Genomic DNA, 27165 nt, shown 5'->3' with positions numbered 1-27165 from the left:
AACATTGCGCCATTTTAACGATGCCATCATTTAAATACACGGAAGTTAAATGAGTTAAACATTTGGTCTCCCATTGATTAAATGGTGTCTAAAAACCAGAGTTCTATTTACCAGAATAAAAATGGACGAATCTGCGACATTTTGTGTCATGATTGAATCAACGGCGCCATTTTGCCTCAGTTGTATTAAACCCCAAATCGTCATCAATCAATTCCACACAATGAATTGATTTTTTGTTTTCATCCAGTCCGAGTTTCATAAAGAGAATATAAAGTTCGAGCTCAATCATCTCTTTTCCTTTTCCCCTTCATTATTCCATTCTTCATAAAGTCTAAACTTTCCGAGGAATCAATATCAGGATTGTTGTGCACGTGTGCATCCATAAACACACCTTGCTCGCCGACATGATGTACGTACACGCACATCTATCAAGCAGAAAGCACAATCACACTGAAAAAGGCCACAAGAATAACAAAGTAAAGACAGTGAATAGCTGTCATTTTGACAAATGTGCAACACTAAATCATAGTCCGGCGTGCATTGTTCTCCACCCTCCTGAACACCACATGGCAAATCCCAAGATGCTTTGTTAAGTCGCAAAGAAGCATTCAAAAGTCCTCAAACAACAAACTTAATTATATATTCATGATATTTAATTGTTGACATGTCTTGAGTGAAACTGGCATAAATTCTAACCATGACTCCCAAGAGGGCGCTCATTCATGGAATGAGCCCACAAACCCGAGCACACACACTCGGGTTGTTCTGCAAGTTGCTTCTATTATTTTTCAGTCATCCTTTTAATTGATCACAGAGCTGACGAAAGTAAAGAGTCTTTTCAAGCTTCCCTGCCAATGGATTGATTGAAAGCGAGCTCTTTGAATTAGAGGCCAGCCAGAATGCGGTAACGGTAACATTTTACACTCTGGCGTGACTAACATGACAATCAATGAAGGCAAAGCCACGGAGTTGCTGCAAACGCCTCGTTAAACTAACGGGCTTCAAATCGGCCCTGAAATGTCATGAGGAAAATGAGTCTGGCTGCGTTCGATCTTTGCATTTGTGTGGGTCTATGTGTGTGTGTGTTAGGGAGGGGGGATTGAAAACACACACTACTGATCCAAATCAGTTTGAGCAAGAGACAATCGACATATAGGATTATCCTTCATACCTTTTTCAGTTTGCCATTGCGCGTGCCAACAAAGGCCACGGTGTTGCCACGGTAGTCATACGCTGCCACCGAGGTCATGCCATCTTCTTTGTCGAGAAAGAGGGGGGTGCCCTCGATGGTGCTGGTGCCACCCAGAGGCTGGTTGAAGTCTTGGCCGCAAAAGTTGTCGTCAATCTGCAAAGGCTGGCGAGAGAAAAATTGTATAGTTGATATAGGTGCAAGTATAGCATAAGAATTGTTTATTTTTTGGAACAATTTTTCAAAAACAACAAAAATGTTCTACTCCACTTAAGCTATAAACTTTCCATGAAGCTGCTCCATGTTAAGCGGCCCATCTAGTCAGAAACCCGACCCCCCCCCCCCCCCCGCCCTTCCCGACCCCACCCCTTCCAGAAAGAGAGCCCTATCATGGCTGAAGCTTATTGTAAAGTGCCCAGACATGCTGGTGGCGAACATGTGACAATATTTGGAGCATTCCAGTGTCACGGAGAGACGATCACCCCGGGCACTCTGCTGACCCATATGACGCCTTAAACAGTCAGGCGTGCTCGCACACAGTCACGTGTTGGTTGCTGTCCAACAAAAAGATTTTGTTAGCTGTCATATGTATTTTCAGCATTAAAAAAAGAAAACGATTTGGGTGGGGGAAAAATGCAGCTTTTATTTATTTATTTATTTTTTTATTTTTTTATTTATTCATTTTTTCTTTCGTTCATTCATTCATTTGTCTTCTTATATTTATTATCATTTATATCAAATGTGTTCTTTGCTGTTTTAGCATAACTGTGCCAAAGCGCAGGAAACAAGGTTCACAAAAACACTTGGGTAGTGAGTAACTGGCAGTGTAATCCATACACTTATCACTAAACATTATCTAATTGATCCACTGAGAAGAAAAGATAACACGCACACACACCCTCACCCTCACAATCTGACTAAATGGCCTTTTGCGCAAGCGCACATCAACACATTATTCTGTTTTTATTATCATTATTATTATTATATTTTCTTTTTCATTTCTATTTCCGGTTTCCCATCCCCTTCATGTAACTATTTTCATCACTTCTTGGCAAATCTGCATCTATCATTCATCCACTTTGGAGTCCAAATGTGCGCATGCGTGTGGGTAGAGTCAATTGTCTTCTAAAGTCAACAGAGAGCTTGATCTCTGCCGACCTGTGTCTCAGGGTGCGAAGGAATTCTGGACTGTTTGATGGATATTTATGGCTGTGTGTTCAAGTAAGTGAGACTCACGGCCCCTTTCTCAAACAACTTTCTCTTGTGATTATCGTCACACAAAACTAGACTGCAGCAACCTGTGAGTTACTTCTCTGTGTATATAGACACTTTGACAAGCCAAAAAAGCTATTTTATGTCAGAGAGCAAGACAAGTGTCAGCGGGAAAAAGTTTTCAACCGTATAGCTATGGGAAAACACCCCGCCCCTTTCAGAATTACACATACATGCACCAAAGCAGAGCCATGACGTCATGGCCTAAGGGAAAACGTCGAAAGGGTTAATCCATTTTCTACAGACCAAGTCTCAGAAATGCTGTAAACAGAATTCCCTGAAGTCCATAAAGGCCTCACATACACAAAACACACGTATACATGGTGCTCTATGGGGCACTGGAGGGGAAAGGTCCCATAACATTCTATGAAGGATGAAATAAAATTGCATGCGCGCTTTCATTTGATTCGAAAATTGATTTTTGCACATGGAATCAATTTTAAAAAATGACCAAGCAAAAAATAGACAACGACAGCACCCACATCTAAAAAAAGAGTTTCCATCTGGAAAGAATACTCCCCTCTGTGATCTCTTATTGATGAGAGAGCATATTTAAGGTTCTGCTGTGTTCTCAAGGATGCACAACAAGCAGCGGGGAAGAAAGAGTTAAGCCAACAACCTGCTGCTGAGTTGAACAGCAGGGTTTTACATACAAAAGAAAGCCAGATTCCGTGTGTGCATTGCGGCTTGCATAGTTGTGGCTTTTCTCCTATAGTGGCCCAGAACATTTATTATTCATCTTGCATCTCTTTTACTATACAAGTCACACTATAACCTAGATTGTTCTTTTGGTGATAAGACTGAACCGTTTAGACGCTTTTGTTCCAGAATTCTCTGCCTACTTCAAATTGACTTGAGATCTTTCGTCAGACATGTTAGCAAATGGTCACTGGTTTCGTTTTTCTTGGAAGGAGCTATTCGTACTCACGTCACACTGACAACACACCAATGAAATGTAGTCATTCATGCGGCACTAAACATGCACGGACAGTACACGCAGAAACCGACTGCAATTAGACTCGCTGATTACGGATGCACGCGGGCCAAGTCGTGCTAAAAAAGGAGAATGCTATTTCTTTTACATGCCATGCTAGTAAAAAATGCGTGAGCAAATATTACGCCGGCCTCAAGTGGAATTCAGCAATAGTCAGCTCCTTGAAAAGAAACAGCAGGGGACTTGTGTACGTGATGTTGATGACCAATGGTGGTGTAAAGAAAAACATACAGGAAGCGTAAAATTGCAGGGAAAATATTAGTTTGAATCAAGAAAGTAGAAATGACTTGAACTGTGTACACATTATGTGTGAGATAGCGCAACATTTGGTTCAAATAACGTTAAAAAATTCACCCACACCCAACTCTGTCTCACTGTCTCATGACCATCATAACAGGGATCGGTATAGCATGATGGTTGTAGATAAGTCCGCTAAGTGCGCTACATAATACTCTTCTGTGAGGGTGTGTGTGTGACTGTGTGTGTGCGTGCGTGCGTGCGTGTCTGTGCGAGCCATAGGTTTGACAGGAAATGAATTATCTGGCAACAAACACAGGGGCAATTCCTCTGCAGCCTCTCACATTGTTTTCTTATCAGATGGCAAAAGTTTTCACACAACAACACACACACAAACACAAACACACACAGCACAAGCCTAGCTCAGGAGACGCAGGTGCCTTCACCTGAGTGTGCATAGCAGAGTGAAGAATTGAGGGTGAGGCCGGCTCATAAATTACCCAGAAGTCTCAGCGGGGGCCTTGAACTTGTAGAGAAATTGCTAGAGTTGTTTCAAGTAGTGCTGCGGTGTGTGTGCGTGCGCGCGTGCGTGCGTGCGGTACAACAAACAGTCGAGTGATTTATTACAGAGGCACAACTCAGCATCTAATGGTAGGGAGAATACATATTCATAATGCTGAATTTCCTTGCGTGCAAATCAGTTGAGATGACTAACTTTGGTGTAGGAACTTTTCTTTCAGCTACATTTTATGGAAACTGTGATCTAGACCACAATATAATGGATTTAATAAGGAGAACTCCACATTGTGTCCTTAATAAATTGATCTAAGTGACAATGGAGAAGTTGAAAAAATCTGCATGTGAAAAGGAGATCAGGTAACAATTGCGTCTCCTTCAATGGCTGCCTGACATTCTCAGTTCTGGTTACCGGGGTGACACCCGATGATGTCCCATTTCAGTCATCTGTCACTCAAGTGTATTCTAAGCTCCCACTGGAGGCTGCTTTTGTTGTGTCGCAAAGACTGCCAACACGTTTGTCCACTTCAACAATTCTTTGACACCAAAGTTTGGACCAGGCCACAAAATGAATGAATGACATTCATTTCAATTTGACAGTGTTTCGAGTTAAAGTCGTGGTTAGAAAATAAATTCAACTCATATCTCAAGGAACCACTGAACGCGACAAACAATATCTCTCCTGTGTGCAAAAGATAAAAATGAACTATTAGTGTAAGAAGTATTTAAAAACAGTTGAATGTCAGCACTGCAGGCGCATTGTCTGGCCCACATTTTCTAATTACTCCTGATAACGATGTAAGCAACACGCCACCTACACACACACGCACACATATCCAACACAGATCAATACCCAATTACATTGACAATTAGTATCATTAAAGCGTGGCGAGGGAAGGGGGATTTGTTGAGCTAAAGTCTCCTCAGAGAGACCAACAGAAAGGTCAAACAACATGAAGAACTGAGCTGCTCGCACACATTAGCTGCATGATGTCTCTTGCAAAATGTCCTAATAAACGAGATGAGAAGAAGGTTGGAGTGCAGAGCGGCTTTGACATTGTTGGCTCACACATGGGGGCTTTCTCATGTGCTTAGATGTTCATAAAAATCAATCTTGTGAAGGAAAAAAAAAATCCACAATTATGAATCTAAAAGGTGACCTAATAACAGCGGCAACATAAACGGCCACCTGCACAATCAGTGTTCTCCGAGCTCACCTCATTTAGACTGCCAATTAACTCTGCTCATCAAGTCGGGCTCAATTAATCAAGGCAAATTACTTCAACACTTTTGCCCACACACATGCATTCTGGGTATTCCACTCCAGTCGGGTTGTGTATTACATGGTCCACAAGTGAGTTACACCCATTAAATGATATTTATCATGATGGATCTAATCAGGTTAAGAGCGGGTTTCACACAGTCGATTCTCCTTCACTTTGTCTGGGACAACATTAGCAATGTTTCTTGCTTACTCAACTTGTACTTGTGAGATCGATAATCATAGTAAGAAAAAGGATCCAGTTACATAACGCCAATGATCATTTGATTTGATTTTTGCTTGGACATCTCCTAAATCGCGACCTATTTTTTTACTCTTGGGTTCAGTTCAACGGCATGTAGGCCTGTTTTACTATCGGTTGACGATAACGGACTCTGATGCCACTGTACGGATTCTGCACCGAGTGACCGGGTACAAGATCAGAGGTGGGTCACCTTTCCGGAGGCGTTGCTATGGAGAATTCTGTATTGACCGACCGGCAACGACATCGCTGTGCTTAGGATGCTTTTTATTTGGTTTTGTCTTTGGGTTTTGTTCCTATCAGATTACAAAGATTCTAGTAAACGCGGCTAGTGAGAGATTCTCTGATGTAAGGACTTCACTACTTCACAACACTTGCATGACTCACATTGCAATGAGAGTCCATGATGTGCTTTTTCATCATACTCACTGACTCTCAGCCTCACCATGTTACAATTGTCCTTAAAATTGTCTTTCATCTCCGCTGTGTGATTGGAGCTCTTTTGTGCTGTCTGACTAAAGTTCCTACTCACATGGTTCATTTTCTTCTCAAAACTCAACGATTGTTTTGTTTTCTTTTTTTTTTTCTTCACATTAACTTTGACTTGCTTTCATATGCGCTTTCTCGGTGGAACTGGTTTGTATTGATCCACTTTCGAACCAAAGAAAGGGTCAGAGGTTCACTAATCACAAAAAGACAGAACAAACACACGCCTACAAGGAGGGGAAAATAATAGCTAGGTCGCAGCATAAAGGTGGTGTGTGTAAAGACCAAAGACTATTCCAGGTAACAGGAACCAGCCACCATCTCAGTCTGCCCATAAACACATCACACTAATGATTGCCAGAGGCCAGAAATTATGATGCAGCACAAATAGGAAGTCCACGCTGGGAATGGTGGTGGTCGGGGGGTCATCAATCACGACTGTGCGCCGTCTAGCAGCTGTGCCGGCCTCCCGCTCTCCTCCCTGGCCTGCCGTCTGTGCTGCTGTAACGCGGGGTCAACCTAAACAGCTTTCCCACACAGCTCAGTCAAACGCAGTCTTAGGCGAGGCACTTAGGACTTCGGAAGCACATTTGAAGTTGCGGGGAAGCTTGGAAACAGCGGGTGAGACTAGCTTAAGGGTTCAAGAGCTGGAAAGTAGGACGGAGTTGAAGGTATAGTGGTGGGGAAAAAATGTCTGTCACCATTAGAGAGTCTGGCAAACTGGTTGAAAGTGTCTTGACTATTCTTTTAGATTACATCAGGTCCCAGTCACAGAAAAATTATATCTGGCATTTATGTGAGGTCAGATTTAAGGTCCTTTGGTCCACTGAGCGTGGTTATGGTCTCCAGTCAGTGGTGGGCAGCTGACATGAGGTCACTGCTTGAGGGCACTGGAGCAGGCATCATTAACCTGAAGCTGACCCTCAGGCCTCACTGCTGTCATTCGGCTTGGCCATTGTGCTCATCTTAAATCATTGCTGCAGCCATCTTGGATACAATATTATCCATCTGTGCTGTGTGGTTATAACTCATGAGAAGAACCTATCATATCTAAGTTGTGAGCAAAATAATTCTGAGCGACAGAGAGGATGGGGAACACAAGATGGGAGAAAGAAGGAGAAGGAAAGAAGATTACACAGATTAATACTGATAATAGTTTAATGTCTTTGTCATTTAACAGGAGGGTCAACAAATCTCTTCTTTTTTTAAATTACCTAATTCTGATGCCATATACGTATGAGTAAAACTCTGGACCCACATGAATAAAATATGAGGTCGGGGTAATCAAGCTCGTGGAACAATACAGCCAAGCCTTCAGAGCCACACACAGTATATATATTTTTTTGTTTTTTAAATGAGCGCGTTATGCGCAGGACCTGAGCATCAAAAGAGTCACGTGAGCTTATACTGAATGTTATACCAATAGACCTCACACTCAACTTGCACTCCTTACACTTCCATACTTTGTACACAAGCAAAAGGGCAAGGGTCCAACTGAAATAAATGAGATCCTGTTTTCTGAATCCGTGCTATTGTCTGTGTGATAGGCCATAAAAAAAAAAAATCCACCAGAAAAGAATGAGACAACCACTGAACTGGAAAGATAGTTACTTTACAGACGTTTTGATGACAAAGAAGGATAAAGGAGGGTGAATAGGGCCTTGGCCGGGTCCTTCACATCACTTACGCTAGCGAACAAAACACGCCTGAACACAGGCAAATGAACGAGCATAAAGAGAAAGCTTGCGGCACAGCAGCCATCTCTTTTAGACAACAGAGTGCAAAGTGGTTAGGGCAAAAAAAGGCCTCTAAATGAAGGACATGTGCATTTGTAAAAAAAAAAACTCTCAAAAGGTAATTATAATGTACTGAAATTGAGCATGCTGGCGGAGCTCAATAGAATGCTTCCAAAAAGTAAAATGGCTGAAGAACCAAAACGAGGGTTGGACATAGAGAAACTCTTCTGAATTGCCTCATATGGTTATACAGCAAAAGCTACAAAACAAACTGACAAATAACTAGTTTTCAAATCAGATGAGTAAAAACTGGTCAAATATTATAAAATATATATATTATTAAAAGGGAAGATAATTTGCAATTCTAGTAATGACACGAATTTGGTGCACAATTTGTCTTCGCGGGCCACATAAAATAATGTGGTGGGCCGTATCTGGCCCCCGGGCCTTGAGTTTGACACGTGATGTAAACAAATGAGAACGAGTACCTTGAAGCTTAATTATTGACAAAACAGTAACCAAAAAATTTTGTCTGCCGATAACTGCCCCAAAAATGAAAAGTCAAAACACACTTACCGAGTTGATGCACGCCAGTTCCTTGTTGAGAAGCCATGGTAAGGAAAGCTTGCCATCTCCCTTGTAGCAAGACTGGATCCTTTCCTTGATTTTCTCCTTTATTCTCCTCAGTGTGAACAGGCACAACGCTGACTCTTTGGGTGGTTTGGCACGATTCTTCTGACCCTGAGAGAAGACCGTGAAGAGGATGTCTTCGTTCTCAGAGATCCCGAGAGAATTTGCCAGTTGACGACCTGGTCGGGCCAAGTAGGCATCCTGAACCAGGCGGTACTCGACACCGTCTTTAGTACAACCAATGGGGAACTCGACGTAGGAGTAAAATTTGGGGTCGTCGACACACAGGCGTACGATTTTGGAGGTGAAGAACTGCTCGCCGCTGGCGTCGGGAGAAGTGAGCTGAGTATCCAGCTGCATTGTAAGATAATAAACAAACTGTTCACTGCTGAAGCTGTATACGTAGTAGATGTCAAAAGCGGGGAACTTGGACAAAGTGTCAGATGGAATCTTCAGCTGAGAGGACACAAATTCATCTTGGTAGACAAAGCTAAACATGTCCGCGTTCTCTTCGTTTTCCATCAACTTCCGGCTAGAGAGGGTTGGGAAGTACTCGGACTTGCCATCAATGGGGGTTCCGATGAAGAGTTTGCTCATTGAACTATGAGGAGAGCTTATAATGACTCCTGACATGGTCCCCGACTCAGCCACACTGGACAGGTAGTGTTCCTTGCGATGGTGAGGCTCACCTAGTTTGAAGAGGTCATCCAGACGTAGAAATTGGCAGATTCCCTGCGAAGTGCTACCGCAGGCAATGAGGCGATTCTGGGCGTAGTCAATGAGTAGAAGCTTGTTCACGTTGGGTGTCTGAGCCAAGTCATGAGGGCACGACTGGACACTGGGCGGAGGGTAGCACTTTTCGTTGTCCACCACCGGTCCAGTCATGTGGCTACGCAGCTTGGTAAGATTGCTGGATAACTTGAAAATCCAGTTGACAGCTCCCACGTAGACTTCTCCGGTTTTGTTGTGAATGGCTAAATGCGTAAGCCCCCACTCTGCAGGTGCAAATCGTTTGAAAGCTGGCGGCTGGCCTCCGCAGAAGGATGAAGTCATGAGAAGTAAAAGCCCAAACACAGGAAACAGGTTCCCGAGAGCAGGGGAAACTGTTGCTCGAGCTTGTGAGCACATGTTTGGTTTGTCCCGAGGAGAGGCTTGGGGGGAGGGGGAGGAGAAAGAGAGGAGGAGGAGGAGGAGTGCAAACTTGACTTCCAAGTCAGGATTTGGAGTCTTTCAGGTCTACTGTCAAGAGAAGTATGTAAAGATGAAGTGGGGAACAAACACTTCTATTGATCCACTGTCCTGTCCGCGGCGTCACACGCCATCATCAGGAACATCATCCGCAGAGGAACGCTGTGCGAGCCCTGCAAGACAGAGACATGCAAGACATGTTATCGTTAGTGACTGAGGATTTTCCATTGATTATGCATCAAGCATAGAGGGGCCTTAAAGGCTCACAAATTAAACAGACAAAATGAGGCGGGTGGAAAAAAAAAAGCTGACATTTGCCACCTTGATGAATTAATGATATCAAATCAAGTCTGGAAGGCAAATGTGTGTTGGCATTTAATTATGAGGGAAGATAGCAGGGGGAGGCATAAGCCAATTATTGAAGCCATAAGACTTTCTGGAAGAAGTAACGTACATAACATTCCAATCTGTAATATTTTATAACTTCAATCAGAGGAGGCAAATGTTTGCTCACGTGCCAGTGCGCATTGTTACATTACAAACAGCAATAGTCACCTTGTAACTATGAAATTTAGAGTTGGTATCATGTACGCGCGACTATTTTGACAAACCAATTCTTCTCCCACCAAGCAGTGATCTACTGTAAATGCTGATTATGCTAAATTGAACGCCTCAGTCCCAGGGAAGCCGTGCTTCACGACTACCTTGACAATCAAAGTGTCGACACAAACAGTGTTTTATGACCACTTCAAATCGGAAAAGATGAGAATCATTACGGAGTCCGGGAAGGTAAGATGAGGGGGGAGGTAAAAGCCGTAACATAGGGGATAATCAAATTGAGTCCCGGGTTTCTGCCTCCTGCTCCAAGGGTTGTGGCGGGAGCAAGGCTATCTGACTAGTATCAATCAATCAAGGAGAAGGTCAAGTTGTCAGCTAACCAAGCTCAGAGGCCGGAACGCGTGTTGTCAAATCTACATTTGTTATCCTACGTGGATCGAGAGCAAGCGGGAACAGCAAACCCCCTGGTCTTTACAAGTTTCGGGGAATTTTCTTTCGACTTATATTACAAAGATATTAGAGTGTTGTGTTGTTTAAATGAAAAAAAAAATCATTCTACTCATATGATGAGAAAAGATGGTAAAGCTTTTCACTTTGATCAAATTGTCCAAACTGATGTGATGGCAAACTTAAAGATAATAATAATAATTGATTTCATTTGTTGTGCTTGATCTCCACAATAAATTATCAGTGCATCTCACGTAACACAAGAAAGACAAGAACAACTATAAAGACGCTAAAAGATGGAGCAGGTGATGCTCAAAAAGACAGAGGGAAAAAAAGAGTGGGTGATTTATTGGTGAGGGCCCGCAAGAGCCAAACAAAAGACAACTCCTGCATTTTAATTAGCGCTCCACATGCACTTGAGCAGGAGACCAAGGATGAGGCACTTGAACACAACACTTAATGTACTAGTTATCAAATATTCAATGGCCGGGCCCATATTGTCTCCTCTTGGACACAAACTGCCGCATTATTAAAACGAACAAGGTCCAAAATAAGGTCTTTCAAGTGTTGGCAGATGGCAATTTGAAATGTATATAAGGGACAGTTTAAAATTAAGACTAAAAGCAGAACAAAAAGAGTGAATATGGAGGAGACCAAATTAAAATAAATAAATAAAACAGCTTTGCAATGACTGGCTTTGCAAGTAAGCAGACTGTGAGCCACATCCGGCACCGTGCAGGGAATAACATGTCAATCATCCCAAGGCAGGAGTGACACTTTGGAATGTGCAGCCACCGTGTCAAAGGAAAAGAAGATGTTATCACATCAGGGAAAAGCATTACAGTGAACTGGCAGTAAGGGGTCAACTTGATTGGATTTGAGATCCGGATGCTCTTTGCATTGACGGAGAACCTCCGTACGTCAAAACACACTGGGAGTACTAATGGGGGATGCAAAGTGAGGTGAGGTGAGGAAAGGCGGGAAAAGCTCGAAAGGTTATTGCCTTAACCCGAGATACATTTGTTTTGCTTGACGGTAGCGGGAATCCCGAAAGGAGGTGGATGGTGGTGTTTCAGGTCAAGTGATGAGGTTCCAGAATCTCTTGAGAGTAGAGGTAGGGGAGGGGGTGGGGGAGTCGTCACTCCCTCTTTCCAGTTTCCTCAAACCTGTCCACTCAGATAATGGTCATTGCTCACCCCGGTGCAGTGCTGATTTATTGCCAGTGGCATATCAATTACAGCATTCGCAACTGGAGAGGAGAAAGAGGAGGAGAAGGTTGCGCTGGAGGGAAGATGAGGAGAAGGAGGAGGAAGAAGTGGAAGGGTGCTCAGACAAATTCTCTGCCCCCTGCACCGTATCACAGCATGTGGATCACGTCGAGTACAGGAGAACATTAAGTGCCAAAGATTAAGTAAGTCGACTAAAATAGGAGTGGAATGACCCAGAAATAGGGACTCGTCCAAGTTGGGGTTTTACAGACTTTGCCTTATCTACACTCAATTTAAAAATTAGCTTGTTCCAAAGTTTGGAGTATTGGCATAGAATCAACTACACTGTACACAGGCTAAATTATATGACGTTAATTTATTACAACAAACATTTGCATATACTAAAATAGACCACAGCTTCTTACAGTAAATGTATTTATCAACAATTTTGCACGATTGGTTAAATAAATAAAGAAATGTCTTGTAATGAATGCAAATTCCAAACACACTCACTCACATATCTCGTGGGCAAGTCAATTATGCATCCCTGCCATAGCATATTTGGAGAGGCGACTGCAAAAAGTACGACTTAAAAGACACGCATTGATTGGACACACTCCAACCCATGCACGCCCTCGGCACATGAGGTGTTTGTGTTTTTGTGTGTGTCATGCGCGTGTGTGTTTGTGCGCATACCCCAAAGCGTGCTAAAGTAAGCTTGCACCCTGTATAGATACCATTCATGAACGAGTGCACGTTAAATACACACATGGCTTAAACAAAAACAGTTCTCTATTTTAATCTACTCCCCACCTCTTCACTTAGCAACCAACACACTCCACAGACTGGAGGTTTACCCAAGAGAAGAGAGAGAGAGAAGGGTAAAGGATAGAAGAGCAAGAGAAGACTGCAGGAAGCAAGGACGGAGGTGGCCTGATGGGGGTTGCATGCTTAGAGAGGAGGTGAGATAGTAGGGGGGCCAAGTCCTGAAGCCATAATCCTCTCTCAGGGTCTGCCTAATCTAGCAATCACTATCTGCATATGGAAAGAATGGATTACCATCCCCCAAAATACTGTCGAGTGGATGACAGGGAGAGCAATCCCTAGACAGACAAACAATCGCATAAGAAAAAGAAAAAAATCGAGTTGTTTTATTCTTTAGCTTGAACAAATCTTATTCAAATCTGAGCCTACAATTGAGAAATTTGCATTTTTGCAGTTTGAATGAGTGCAACATATGGCCTATAAAGAAGTCAGTTTCAAAGAAAGAGAGCCAGGAGATTGTAATAAAGTTCACACGCAATAAACTAATATCTGAAAACAGCGACAGAGCCATTACCCTGACGGCATGGGATTATCAGAAAATGTCTACATAATTGCAAAGGATCACTGGAATACGATCAGGAATCATCCAAGGCCATCTGTCAGTGTGCAATTTTGCCATTTGATCCTAGACCAACAACTACATCATGTGTATTAATAACTGCAAAAGTGTTTCTTAAGAGTGTGTCTCTCAAATACAATAAAGCGCCAAAAGGTTGAACGCCATCTGGTCAACACCAGATTTATCAAATCTGCCCAAAAATATTTGTATAGAAAATCATGGAACTTGATTTGAACTCCTTCACTCTTGTTTTAAGAAACATTTTAACATTTAAAGGCCCATACAATTGAGCGTAAAAATAAATTATATCACGGGTATCAATACGGTCAAACAATACATCTTTAGCGATATTGATGGAACAAAATAACATTTACAGCTCTGCTGACCTGAAAAAAAAGTTACCAGCTACTAGTATCCAAACCATCCCATGTTATCTAACTAACCCTCGCAGAGAGGCTCAAGTAGCTGAAACTTCTTGAGTGCATGCGACAATTGCCAGCTGCCAGCAAAACACCACAGTCCGACTGTGGGCACTACATCATATAAATTCCTCTTGCTCTCATTCCCTAAAACACACACACTTCAGTTTCAGCATACTCTGACGTAGCCATTGAAATACAGAACAAATGCTTGACCAGGCTACTTTACATATAATGAGAGAAAATGGTAGATTTATTGGCAGTCGGAAATGTGTCTGAACAGAACACAGTTGTCCTTGCCACCAGCGTGTGCAAAATATAGGACAAAGAGGGCCACACACACACATTTAACACACTTATGTCAGCTCTGTTAGTCTGACCGCTGACCCCAAATCAGCCCCGAACAAGAATGCAGAGGGAATGTGTTGCAGCCACACCTCAATGAGGAATTCATCACCTCCAATATTCTGCGGCATACGATGAAATGTGAGAGATAAATTGTGACAAGTATATCCATGTGTACGTGTGCATGAAACTTTTTCCAAATTTCACATTAATTTTGACAGTATGCAAAACCGTCCCGGTGTTTCTCAATTTCTTGTTTGGATAGTCCGTGCCAGATTTGGCTGGTGAACACAGTCGAGTATCTCCGAGGCATAGAGCTGTTGTGGTTACAATAACACATGGCAAGCAGACAGATTGTTTTCATCTGCATCTTTATATGGACTTCCATCCTCTGTGGACCTCGCTTCATTGAATTCTCTTATCCTCATATATCCTCTTTCAGTCGTGCCAGTCACACATTTCGCTGCTTTTCTCCTCCTGTTAAAACTCACAGTCCTAAAGAGACCTAATATTTTGTTATAGGTACATAAAATGGACAGAAATATTAGGACATTTAATCAATCAGGTATTGGTCTTGAGCCCATAGTTGGCTTTTTTGAACAATACCGCGACAGTGTGTAGTGGTGGGTCGATGAAACGATAAGTTAGCTTTGGGGTGTTGGAATCAATCATATCGTCGACATGGTGGCGGCATGTGGCGATGAACAATTGGGAATCAATGCCGTGGCAGACAATAATCGATCATAATGACTTGTTAATTTTTAGCGCGCTAGATAAATATTCCTATGGTCTGTCTTGCTTGTGCCAGTTGTCAATGATAGTTTCATTCAGATGATTATAGCTTTTGGTCTCATGGAACTGACATCATTCATCACATAAGTGACGGGACAAAATGATGGGTGGAAGTTGCCAGCTAACGGCTAAGGATGCTGTAGACTTTAAAAGCGGATGTTTGGACGCATTATGGATTTTACCAACAGGCGGGGGATATGTCGGGAACACAACCTACTTGAGCTGTGGGAGGCTCTATAATGAAAGATTCTCAACTGAACATCCATGGAGAACACTGGAGACGCGTCAAGATTCTGTCGTGTGACCACTTTACATTAAAGGTGATACCTTCTCATTATAACGAAACCACAGCTCGAAAAAAAAACGTCCCACCGCAAGTACAACAGGGCGAGGCGAGTATTTCTGGTATGATTTGTGAGGCCAATCCAAATAATTTCTGTTACAAATCCTGAGTGAAGGGTTACACATAATTTAAAGTCAATGCGCCGGTCTTATGAACCAGGGACATATGATCCGCAAGAGCATTTGACCGTATCCACCATGCAAATGTAAAACCAACAACAACAAAAAGTAATCTTATGAGATAGGAGAATAAACGTTTGTTTTTTTCACATTTTATTTAGAATTCAGGTATTATTCTTGGACACAATACAGTTGTAAAAAATCATTCCCATCTATTGCAATGCAAAAAAAAGAATGATGTGGAAATTGTTTCAACAACCGTTTGTGCCAATTCTACACTCGCATAAAGCCGGCCCACGTTTTAGTCGCCACACAAAACGATAAAAGCAGCGTCAGATTAGCGGTTTACGCTGTAATCTCTCTCGACTGGGTCTTTCTTTCTGTGTCATAAATCCTCCGTCTGTGTGAATGTGTGCGTCTGTGTCAGTGTGTGAAGAAGGTGGCAAAAATGTAGGTCAAGGCCGGAGCAAGCCTGATTCAATTTAAATAGTAGTAGCACAGACAAAGGTTCAGCTAAAAGAACCAGCTGAACTGGTACCGATGACAAATCATGACAAATGTTCTCAATGTAAACAAACCCACATGATTTGGGGAAAGTAAATATATATTTTTTGTCTCAATAAAAATGTCAATAAACTCGTGAAATTATCTGGACTGTCAAGAGTTGTGTTTTTTTTCCCAATCCAGTCAAACTTCTTCAACTGGAGCAACCCTAAAAAAAATTAGTGATACATGGTAGTTTTGTCAAAAGAAAAACAACAGATCCAGTGCGGGAACTGCATGCAAACACACCCCTGTCATTTATGAATGGTTGCTTCGTTTCGAATAAAACAGCAGATTACTTAAATCAACATTGAAGAATGCTAGCCACAATTAAGCTCAACCACAAAGCGCTTCTTTTCTAAAAGCTATTCATAACTCCCACAATGTCATGGTCTGAGCTACCCAAACTGGTTGGATAGGTGTTAAAGGGCGGAAAATGCCTGGTGGCAGATTTAGTTAGTAAACATTACGATGCACATTAAGATTTTAATTAAGTGTAAATAAAGATGTGACTATGGGACAAATCTATTATCACACAACTATGTAAAAAAATACTGTGTGATTTTAGCCTGGAGCTGAAGAAAAGCACATTCTTTGGTAATACTGCTTGTTAGGATAAACTTTTTTGAAACAACATTGTCAATGACGGCAAAGCTAGCAGGTATAAAAGGGTCCTTTCAAAGAGAAAGGCATTAAGAAAATCCTTCCATGCTTCTATTTTAATGATGCTATAAATATCGCCTCTCCTTGTCAGATTGAGTGCGAAACTTGAGCCAAAAATCATCTGTAGCGGTTGCACGGTCAACTTGCTCTCGGACCACACTGAATTTGAAACTCAAAGCTTTTTTACGGTATAGCTTGCCATTAGCTGACCTACACATTCCACAAAAGGATTATGTCCATGTCTTGCTCTGGCTCATAGCTTCTCATTTGCAGTCGCAAGTGATATGTCTGTTTTCATTAAGCATATTCAAAGAGACAGAAACCATACCACGTTACAACTCATTTCCTCTAACTGAAAAACTGAATCCTTCTTTGCTTTTTTTTTTTTTTACATTTATAAAAACGCTGCCTCATTGTAATGGCAAACCGGAAACTATCATCTGTATAGTTTATACAGAAAGCCCGGAAAACTTTGTTTTGTATAAAAGAGGCACAAGCTATATTTCCCGACTGATGTGCGCAGATCCATCCATAGTGTATATCCGTTTGTTATTGCTTATCGTTTTCAGGGTCATGGGGAAGCTGGGGCCTCTCACAGCTGACTGTGCGAAAGGCAGACTACACTCAGCATTGATCGCCAGCCAATCACGGGGCATATATGGACTGACAACCGTTCACACTTGCATCCACGCTGACGGTCACTGAGCGGAAGTCCATTCCACACTATTGGAATGAAAAGGTGAAACTACACTTGACCGAGTTCAAAACCATATTAGTGCATTTATCAATATCAGCATACAATTGCATAGCAAGGAGACAAGAGGGAAAAGGATGCAAATTAAAGGCAAAATAATGGAAAATAAAAGCGGGGGAAAGATGAGACGAGTCAAACGATACCTTTTCTGATAGCCAGCTAGGCAGAACGAGACGGAATGAAGAGAGATAAGAGCAGAACAGTCTGTGCATGTTTAGCTTTTCTCTCTACAGCAAATAGGAAATTGAGTGCCTGTCACATAGCTCAACCACTTCAGTCTACTTGAAGAAGTACGCATTTGTCCATAATGTGGACGCTTCTTAGCTTGTCAGTCAAAAAAGTCTCGATGATAAAGTCATTGACAGGAGTAATTTTCTGAATGGATGGCTCAAATTAGAACACTATCAAGTCACGAAGCGCATTTGTGTGAAGAGGAGCGATGGCATCCTTTTGAGATGCGCCTGCCTGTTCTTGGAGCAAATCCCAATAAGGAAGGGAGCGGGACTACTGGTCAGTCCAGAAAGACGAGAAACATCATCGCCATTGTGAGTCATGTACAGGGAGGGGGGAAGCTGGATTTAAACACAAACCGTACAACACAAACAGACTTTATAGGTCTTTTTTTTTTTTTTATTATTTATTCTGACAATTTTGTCTTACCAAATCAAAATGGGGTGGCACAGGAGTGGGGAAAACAAGCCAGTTTGAGTCAAACAAAACTGTGTCCATAGATCTTGTCGCTATCTTTGTGCCAGTGGAACCTCAGAGGTCCTACTTTGTGTGGGACCACATTGTGCAGGTGGATTGAGAACGGAGACAAAACCATGTCAGTAGGAGTAATGTGAGCAGAGTAGAAGAGTGATAAGGAGAGATGGCTAGTAGCTGAGGAAGATGAGAGTGAGAGGAAAATAAAGAGGAGTAGGAGGAGAGGGAAATGACACTGAGCTGAGACCTACTACGGCTAAAAGCCACTAACGATAGCTTTTGGGTTAACCGCAAACTAAAGTTGCACACATGCAGTTCACTTTCTGATGACAGAACTGAGTCAAAACACTGACTCAAAACAAAGAGAAACCACTCTCCCGAGTCCCCAACAGTAATCTAGACTGAGGTGATAAAAAAAGGGTATATTTGATCTGCAATCCGAATATTGCTGTTGGGAAACTTGTGAAAAAATATTAAATTGCCCAAATTTGGAATTAAGAGATTTCCACTTAACAGTGATAATATGCCATTAATTCAGTAGGACATTTTTCTGTAAAGTCAATCACTTGGAAAAGAAAAGAACAGGCTATACAAAGAGTGACTTAAACAAACAAAAACCAAAAATGTCATTGATACAAATGAGCATTGACCTCGTATTTCACAGCCACTGTTTGGTAATGGGATTGAATGCTAAACCGATCTCCATTGCAGCAGCGCAATCCACTTTCCTCTACGGGTCATCTGACCCTTCCCTTGATGTTTTGCAGAATGGCTTCCGTGGTCTGATCTGCCTTGTTAAAACATCATGTGATTTGTCAAGGGGGGGGGGAAGCGTGCTCACCCAAAAGGCAACATTAGCATCTTTAAAGCAAACCAACCTGCGTGTGTAAATTGCAATCAATTCACCGTCTTTCATTTTGTATTTTTGAAGAGCAAAATGTGAATTTAAGGGAAAGAAACTTGTTGGCATACTTGAAAATCAAGCTCCTCTTTAAGCAGATTTATTAGCGAGTGGGGAGGAGGGATAAGGAAATGAGAATCAGACTAAACGAGATCAAGAGATTATGCAGCGCAACCGCAACTGCTAAGTCCACCCCCCCCCCCCCCCCAACACACAAACAAAAAAAACCTCTTGAAGTGGTTGTCATGGCTCCTGAAAGGTCTCATCCAGCAATTGTGACTTTGTGTGGCCTAAATGAAGCCTCATTGAAAGGAAATGGCCAATCTGGGTTACCGTGGTGCCATATTGCCGAGTGTGCACGTGTACGCACACGCACTGTTGTTTCCGTTCGATCACGTCTGTTCTCCAGCTGCATGTGGTTCCAGACCCCGTGGCTGTGGCAGTCTGGCGGTAAAATTACTCAAGTCATGATTAGCAGATCAGTGGCTGTGGTGGTCTGCTGGCACAGTTAGTTAGGTTGCGTTTGGCAGAGCTCTGGCCGTGGTGATCTGTTGGTCGTTATTCCAAAAATTGAGTAGGTGCCCTCTGGGGAAAATCCTATAGCGACAAGCACAAAATCAGCACACACCAAAACCTTGTATCATAAAACATGGGGTTGAGGAATGGGCCATAATGCGTCTCCAGAAGTAGTTGAGGAAGAAAAATAGTTCCAGATGCACACATACGCACACACTCAAACCGTAATAAGAAAACAAAACCCAGAACCTAAACTGAAAGACGTTTATGTGGCATTTACTCAATTTCGTTTCATCAAGGTTGCATGAAATAAATCATCCAGATCCCAGAGACACTTTTTGTAATTACACTACACATTTATTCCAAAAAATGTCTGGATCCAGATGATGTTATATTGTGCAATCACTTGATGAAATTAAATTGAGTGAATTCAATACATAATTTCTTTCAATTTTTTGTGCACGGCTGTTAGAGAAGTCCCAAATGGGAGGAGGGGGTGCTTTAGACTCACATTTCAGCGGGTTTAACCCTACAAACAACAACAACAGTCAGAGCATGTCCGCCAAAGTAATCTCCCGCCTCCTTCGATTTACAATCGAAGGGGGGGGAAAAGTGGCCTCCACAAATCAAAGCTGAATCACGCTTTGACTGTCAACATTGACACTGGTACAGAGCGTAAACAAGCGTCCCATCACAAACGGGGCTGGGTCTTTTCCACAGTGGCGCCGGAGCACGGCCGGCGGGCGGCAGCAGCTACTAATTAAGAGTGCTTGGCTGAGTAGCTATAGTTAGTGCCGGTGCTACAGGGCTGAGGAGAATAGGGCAACATGTCTGACACTATGCCTGTATGTGCACATGTTACTGACAACCCTGCAGCTACAGACCAGGCCCCCCAGTTCAAGTCCTGCTGACTCAGTGTCAACATAGCCTGTCTGGCTGCAACACTGCTGTAACAGCAGGCAGCGGGAAGAGCAATTTGGTCTTTCTGTGTCTGTGTGACTTTCTTTTCTTCACCCATATTTGACATCCTCACTCTCCGCTTCCTCCCTCCCGCAGCACATAGTCAAGTGATTCAATAAGCTTTATTGGCAACTGACACAGACATGGGGATTAGAGTGGAGCTCAAAACAGGACATTCATTTGCTAAATGTTGCACAATAGATTAACACTCCCTTGCCAAAAATGCTTCAGAGCAATCTCCTTTCTCTCTTTTTCAAATAAGTCTTGGATAGTATATATACCTGGCGAACAACCTTGTTGGGCAACATTGGGAATTAACTGCTCCACTGGCCCAATGCACATAAACAGGAGATAAAAATAGAACGGAAGCACGTCCTCATATATCTTCAGACTTAGGGACAATACTCGCCTACTTGAGGTAAGTGGTAAAAATGATGAGCTGAGCTGAAAATCACATATTAGACATAAAGTCTATAGATTCCTGAAGCACTGCAGTGATAAACAAAGTCGAACATATCCTGGGCTGAAAGTCATGCCACTTTTCTTAGGTGCTGCCAGATTGAAAACTTTGTACTGTGCTGAGATTTGGGAAGTCATTAATAACTCTTAGAAATGAAGTGATCAGAACCATACCGAAGAAATCAATGTAATTCCGATAATGTCCAATTCAAGATATCGTTATGATTGCATGCATATGATGTTTGAAGTACTTCGTTTTAAGCGTTAACATTTTTGCACGAAGGTTTCTGTTGTCTAAACCGAAGAAAAACAGAAGAAGGGTGCGGCATCATTTGTGCTTCAGCCAAAGTCCTTTTCCAGCAGCTACTCTTTACTTTATGCAGGCCTAAATTATGTTGTGATTACGAGACAATTTCTCACACTGACCAAAAGAAACAAACTGAATACTCGTCTGGCTTTATTTTGGGACATTTGTACATTAGATGTATTTATTCATTTTAGTTTCGTAAAAGAAGCCAAGGTTTGTCTCACCACACATTGAAATTACAGGTGACTGTATCAAAATATATCAAACGTGCATTGTGACAGGTTAAGAGGCTTGGCCTGGGCCCTGCGTATTTAGCGTGCCAGCTAATCCCATTGTTGTTGTTGTCGCTGGGACCAAAGTAGCACACTTGATGTTAAACCCTTGCTCTTCACTCTGTCTTTTATCATCAGACACAACCGTCCAGATTTAAGTTCATACTATTGGAATTTATTGCACATTTTAAAAAGAGCAGATTGCTGCCAAGCGGCCAAACGTCACAATGTCAGAATGAAAAGGAACCACTGGCACAATTTGATTGACAGTCTTTGTGGAGATGTATGCATTAATACAATGCCATCCACTTTGACGTCATTTCCAAAACTGCCGTCTACAGTGATGTTGGATGCATTGCATACAAAACACAGTTGCTCATTTTCATTTTCAGTCTAAACGGAGTGTGTCATTTTGTTTGTTTGTTCTTTTCTGTGTTCCCAAATGTTTACCTCGGCATAACAATGGACTAGCCTGGGAGAATCAGAACAATGAAAGTCTGATCCTTCCTTTGTGTGTTTGGTTCTTTTCTCGGCTGCTATAATTTTGACTGCAGTTTAAGAATCGTTTCATTCTTCAACTTCTTCAACATCATTGTGTACAAAATTAGATACTATGTCTTCTCTGAGTGACTCACAGTCTGACTTGCTAGCGAGCAGCCACAATTAGTCTGGTCTTCCAGAATCAAGTCACAACAAATTGTTTCTAAACTACACCCTGGACCGGTCACACACTGATTGTGAGCGGCCACGACAACCGCAAGAAAACCAGATGTGTGAAGCTAAGCTTAACTTAAATTTACAACACCCAGTATTTCCCGGTATTGTTGCATACAAACACTAACCACGTCAAATTTTGTTTTGCTTCCATGCTTTCCATTCCATGTTGGGCTATATTCAAGGTAGTATGGTTGTTATTTGACCAATACAAAGACATTTTACATTTTTTTTTTTTTTTTTAATGTTGTAATCTGAAAAAGAAAAAAAGAAAAATTTGACTAATATCAGAGAATTAAATGGGCCGGACGATTACCTTAATAGTAATATCAACACCTCATTGTTGCACTGTTATGATGTCTTATTCTGATATCTGGGCTTCAAGCCAACTAACTGTTGGGCCAACAGTTCCATCAGAGCAGATGCTAAAAGTGATCCGGCTACCAAAGCTACAAGACTGCACCTTAAATAGACTCAAGCTTAATTCTGATGACTGCAACAGGTCTGATGAGTTAATTTTTATCGTCTGCTAGACTGAAAGATCAAACATTCCGACCATTATGAAAACCATAAACGCGGCAAAGAGAGCAGCCATTGTATTTTATGCAATAATTGACTGTGCTGCAGAATGTCAGAGAGCAGTGAGTGATGATGCGTAAAAGCTGAGCAGCTTTTCGTTAGAAGTTCAACAGCCAGACAGAGGGAGCAGATGAGTGCGCCGTGCAACCATCCTCGTGCTGGCCCCGTGCCAGTCGTGCTCCAAAAGAGGAGCGCGGAGAACTGGAGGGTGCTTTGAATGTGTTCGTGTGTGAGGAGGGGGGCATGCATTCCCCTGGCAGGATCCCCGGGACACAACGGAGACCAGGGTTCAGCCACTGAAGGAGAAGCTGGCAGTCAATTAGCGGCTCGCATTTACACAACAAATGGATCGCCCACGTTTTTCCAGTTCTCACACGAGTGCGTGCACACCACTCACGAGTGTATCCACTCAGTACTCATCAGCACACGCCAACGCAAGGTCAGGGAAATTTAGGGGGGGGCAGGTGGCACAGTAAGAGAGACAGAGCAAGAGGGCAGCTATCTCCTGGAGTGGTACTCCACTCATGCTAACTCGGCGGCTGTATCCGTCACACAAAGACCGAAGACGCGTTCACTACTACTGCAGAATATTGCAGCTGTTCAAAGTGACGTAATCTCAAACTCTTCTCTACGTTACAGCCAGTGAGCTACTTTCGTATTTTGAGGAGGCAACTAATAATTAATAACGATTAATTGTGTGTGACATAAAACACCAAGCGAGGCCATAGTTGTTGGTGTGAATTAGTTACAGGTGATACACTCCACTCTTGACGAGGTTTGTCTATAGAGGTGTCAAAATTAATCGATTAATCGACAACAAAACGATTATCAAATGAATCGCATTGGATTCAAATAATCAAGTAATTGTTTGGAGACATTATTTAACTAAAGATTGTCCAAATCTTCCTAGCTGTGGTGTGTTTAAAGCAGAGGTGAAGTCAATGACAAGCCATGTGATAAATCATGAGCTGGATATTGGGGGGGGGGGGGTTGAAAGGGACTTAGAACTAAATCATAATCTCTGTCCATGCTAACCTCCCTTGCTCTTGCCAACCATCTGTCATTCTCTACTATTAACATACAGGTAAGAACGGTCTTGTTTAAAGCCAGAATACGTAGATCCTAATTATCCGAGTGCGTTTGTGTGGTTAAAAGAAGAAACCTGATTAAAATAAGATGAACGCCGTCGACGTTAAACGTCGGATAAGCAGCCATTCGGTTCGCTACTTTGGGTGTCAATCTGTTGTCGACCCCCTCTGCCCATCCATCTGTCCGTCTAAATATCAATCCATCGCAAAGCATTATTGGTGAAACAAAAGTGGTGGTAAGTGGATGAGAGGCGACCTGTGCCATGCAGCAATCAAAAACCCAAACCGTGTCATTCTCCCTTTCCCTATTCCTCCAGCTGTGCTCTGAATAGGCCCTTAAATCACTCAACCGGGCCCTTTGATTGGTTGACCTCTCTGCATGATTAAACAGCCATTTTCATCACATACTCCACAGCAGAGTAACAGCGTGAGGGGGAAAGAGACAGGCTGGCTGATAAGAAGGTGAAGGAGCCAAGGAAAACGGGAACTCACCATTTGGTAAACAAGTTACGTGAAGTACAAGAATTGTGTGGCTACAACAATGAGCTCGCAATAAATCATTTCTAACTAAAACCTTGTTGGATGAAGCTCGTTTGTCTTCAGCCACTTGGCATTATATGACTTCTCTTCCTTGTAAAAGCGCTCCAAATGTGTACTGATATTTGGAATTCTGGAACTGTTCATGACTGCGGTTCATACTGGAGAAAATCAATCAAGCTGCTACCACCAGCAGAGATCACAATGGGTATTGTGTTCTTGTGGGAATGTGCAGCGTTAACCCATGGATGAGTGACCACATTTGAAAAAAAAAAAAAGCCACTCCATCGATATATGTGTCATCTAGTGATAAAAATGAAACCTTCAAATTACATTTAATGAATGAAATCTTGAATTTGGGATCTGGAACATTATATACCTCCACTTCTGTGAATTTCTGGTCTGATAAAATGTCAAGCCTCCAAATAAAACAAATTTAGTGGGGCTGTGAAAGTATCTGTTCCAACTTTGACTCCGTTTCTAATTTATTTGCCATCCCTCTTTTACCACATTCTTCTATTTTCCCCAGCCCACCTTCCTCACAAGCGCGTTTCGTCACAACATTATTATTGGCTTGTTGCTCCGACTCTCCGAGTGTGCCGATCGTGCCAAGTTCCCTCCCCCACTCTTCTGTTGTCTATTTTGCGCAGCTGTGCCTGGCCGAGGTGCAGTCTCCGTTGTCGTTTTGTTCACATTTCCCCATTCCCGCCCATCCGCAAATCTAAAAATGCTCCAGGCTTTTATGTCGATTCACCTACAGGCAAACTGGGAGATGTTCAAATGTCCCTGTACTGCGGCCAAGTTTTGACTGATTTCCGAGGGCAGGATGAGGTGTGCCTCTTCAATATAAAAAGCCAGAGCGTGTTTCATTCAGCATGGCTGTGGTGAGCTACCGATTTAATTTTGGAAGGACAAACTATGGCACAAAGCTTGGTGACATGTGACTTCCTAGCAAAACGGGTGTGTTCAAAACACAATACCACTGTCTTGTCATGGCGCCAACAAACATTTAGTCTTGCCTGAGTTTTCAGTTGGGCAGCTGTCAAAGAGAAGTCAGCAAGTCACACCGCTGGCACACCATGTCACTTATTTATTTACGGAGCCAAGTGAGGTCACAGTGGGCGTTAGGAAAGGAGCCCGGGATACATTCCTTTGCATGGGATGGAAACCATGGAAAATATACATCTTGGTGATGCAAGGGGGGGGGGGCAGTCCTGAGAGAAGGATGAACGACGAGAAAGGAGAAAACTCCTCCCAGCCGCTACGCATCAGCACGTCACACTAGTCACAAGTTACACAGCCCATTTCATTTGGAATGCAGTGGCCCTCAGAGGGCAATCGCTGGCGCATTCCGTCGCCGTGCTCGCTGGCTGCTTTGTCACATGCTCATTCACCATCACCAAAGGACTTGGTGGCACAGATTTACAAATGCTGGGAAACATTTGAAGACCCTTCTCACTGGTTTTAATGATAATGTTTATTGGCCTGAGGGACACAAATGACTCTTAGTCTGGAAAGCCAGGCCACAGCTGACAATCATAATAGGACATTAATGTGTGCCTCCTAGTAAGGCCCAACCCCCACAATACTATTCAGTGTCTCACCCGTGGCCACCAATAAAACCTCTGCGGTTGAATTCCACCCTTAAACAAGGGATCAGTATAACCTTTGACCCCCTCTATCTCAACCCTTCTGATAGATCTATGGCATCTTTCTCCCACTGCTCTTGAGCTAAAAATCCATACCCCCACCCAATCCTAGCAGTCCACCATTGTCTGGCCTGGAGTACTTATTCCCAGAAGCCTCCTGCTCTGCGTGCCTCGCCTCGGCGGGGGGTCAGGGAAGGATAGAGGACTTAAAAGCTCCCCCGGGACTTGCGCTGTTGTAGAATTGCGACAACCAAAGTCTGCCAAAAGAGTCTTGAGCAGTCATTGGTGTTTGAAACAAAATGGCGGGGGCGCTGTGTGGTTTTTCTAAACTAGCTTTGGAAGGAAGGAAAGGGAGGGGAATGTGTTTTATGGTCCAAGCGCACATGTTTCCACAGAGGCAGGAGAAAGGAATAATTCTGCTGCATGGCGTTGGATGGGAGGGGAAGGTGCATTGACCTGGTTGAAGAAGAATGGAAAGATTCTAACATTATTTTGGAAGGTCACTTATAGCCACTGAAATCCAAAAGTTGGTTGACATCCAATGCACAATAGAAGACCCGATTTGGCGGGCTACTCATCATTTCTCCCTCCTTAACCCTTTGAGAAGAGCACAAAAGAAGAAGCTGACAAAGAGGCTGTAGAAATGAATGAAGGGGGAGGATGTGTGGCCCATGTTGCACATGTTGCTTTGGTAACATCTGGGCAGTTATGGGCAACTGCATGTGTAATCTTAATGAATTGCAGTTGATTTTAACCACAACAAGACAACAACAACTGGTGTGTAATGTTGCTAACAGTGAGTCTCCCCCCACATCATCCCGTTGCCTTCACAGGCTCTCTGGAGCATGGGAAACTTCAGCGCAAGGGTTGCCCACAATATGTTCATGAAGATAAAGACACCAAAATGTGTGCTCACTTAAGACTAAAAGGGAGAGAAAAAAAATGTGGTTTTCTGTATTACTATTATTAGATGGGAATGTGACCGACGAGTTGAGCAGTCGCCTGCCGCAAGAGTTAACAACACTGCGTAAAATTAGTGGTTTTAAATGAATTAACACAGAACAAATTGACTCTCCGTCACAGTTGAGTAATCGATGGAATAACCCATAGGATAATCGATTCTAAAAAGAGT

At 42.7% G+C, this 27165-nt stretch overlaps 1 protein-coding gene across 3 annotated transcripts in view; it reads right to left on the bottom strand.

The window, feature by feature from the left end:
• The window catches only part of plxna1b (plexin A1b), a 116901-nt gene that overhangs the window by 83992 nt on the left and 5744 nt on the right, over positions 1-27165 (bottom strand). For all 3 annotated transcript variants that reach the window (XM_085923415.1, XM_085923417.1, XM_085923416.1), the window contains exons 2-3: positions 8530-9944; positions 1172-1354 (exon numbers count right to left, since the gene is read on the bottom strand). In XM_085923415.1, coding sequence (XP_085779541.1) covers positions 1172-1354; positions 8530-9711 — 1365 coding nt within the window. In that variant the 5' untranslated portion in view covers positions 9712-9944. The remainder of the gene's footprint in view (positions 1-1171; positions 1355-8529; positions 9945-27165) is intronic.

Source organism: Syngnathus leptorhynchus, chromosome 11 (genome assembly GCF_054491065.1).
Source record: "Syngnathus leptorhynchus isolate UIUO chromosome 11, UIUO_Slep, whole genome shotgun sequence".
NCBI lineage: Eukaryota > Metazoa > Chordata > Actinopteri > Syngnathiformes > Syngnathidae > Syngnathus > Syngnathus leptorhynchus.
The sequence above is the reverse complement of the archived record's forward strand: the minus strand, read 5'-3'. Positions and strand labels throughout refer to the sequence as shown.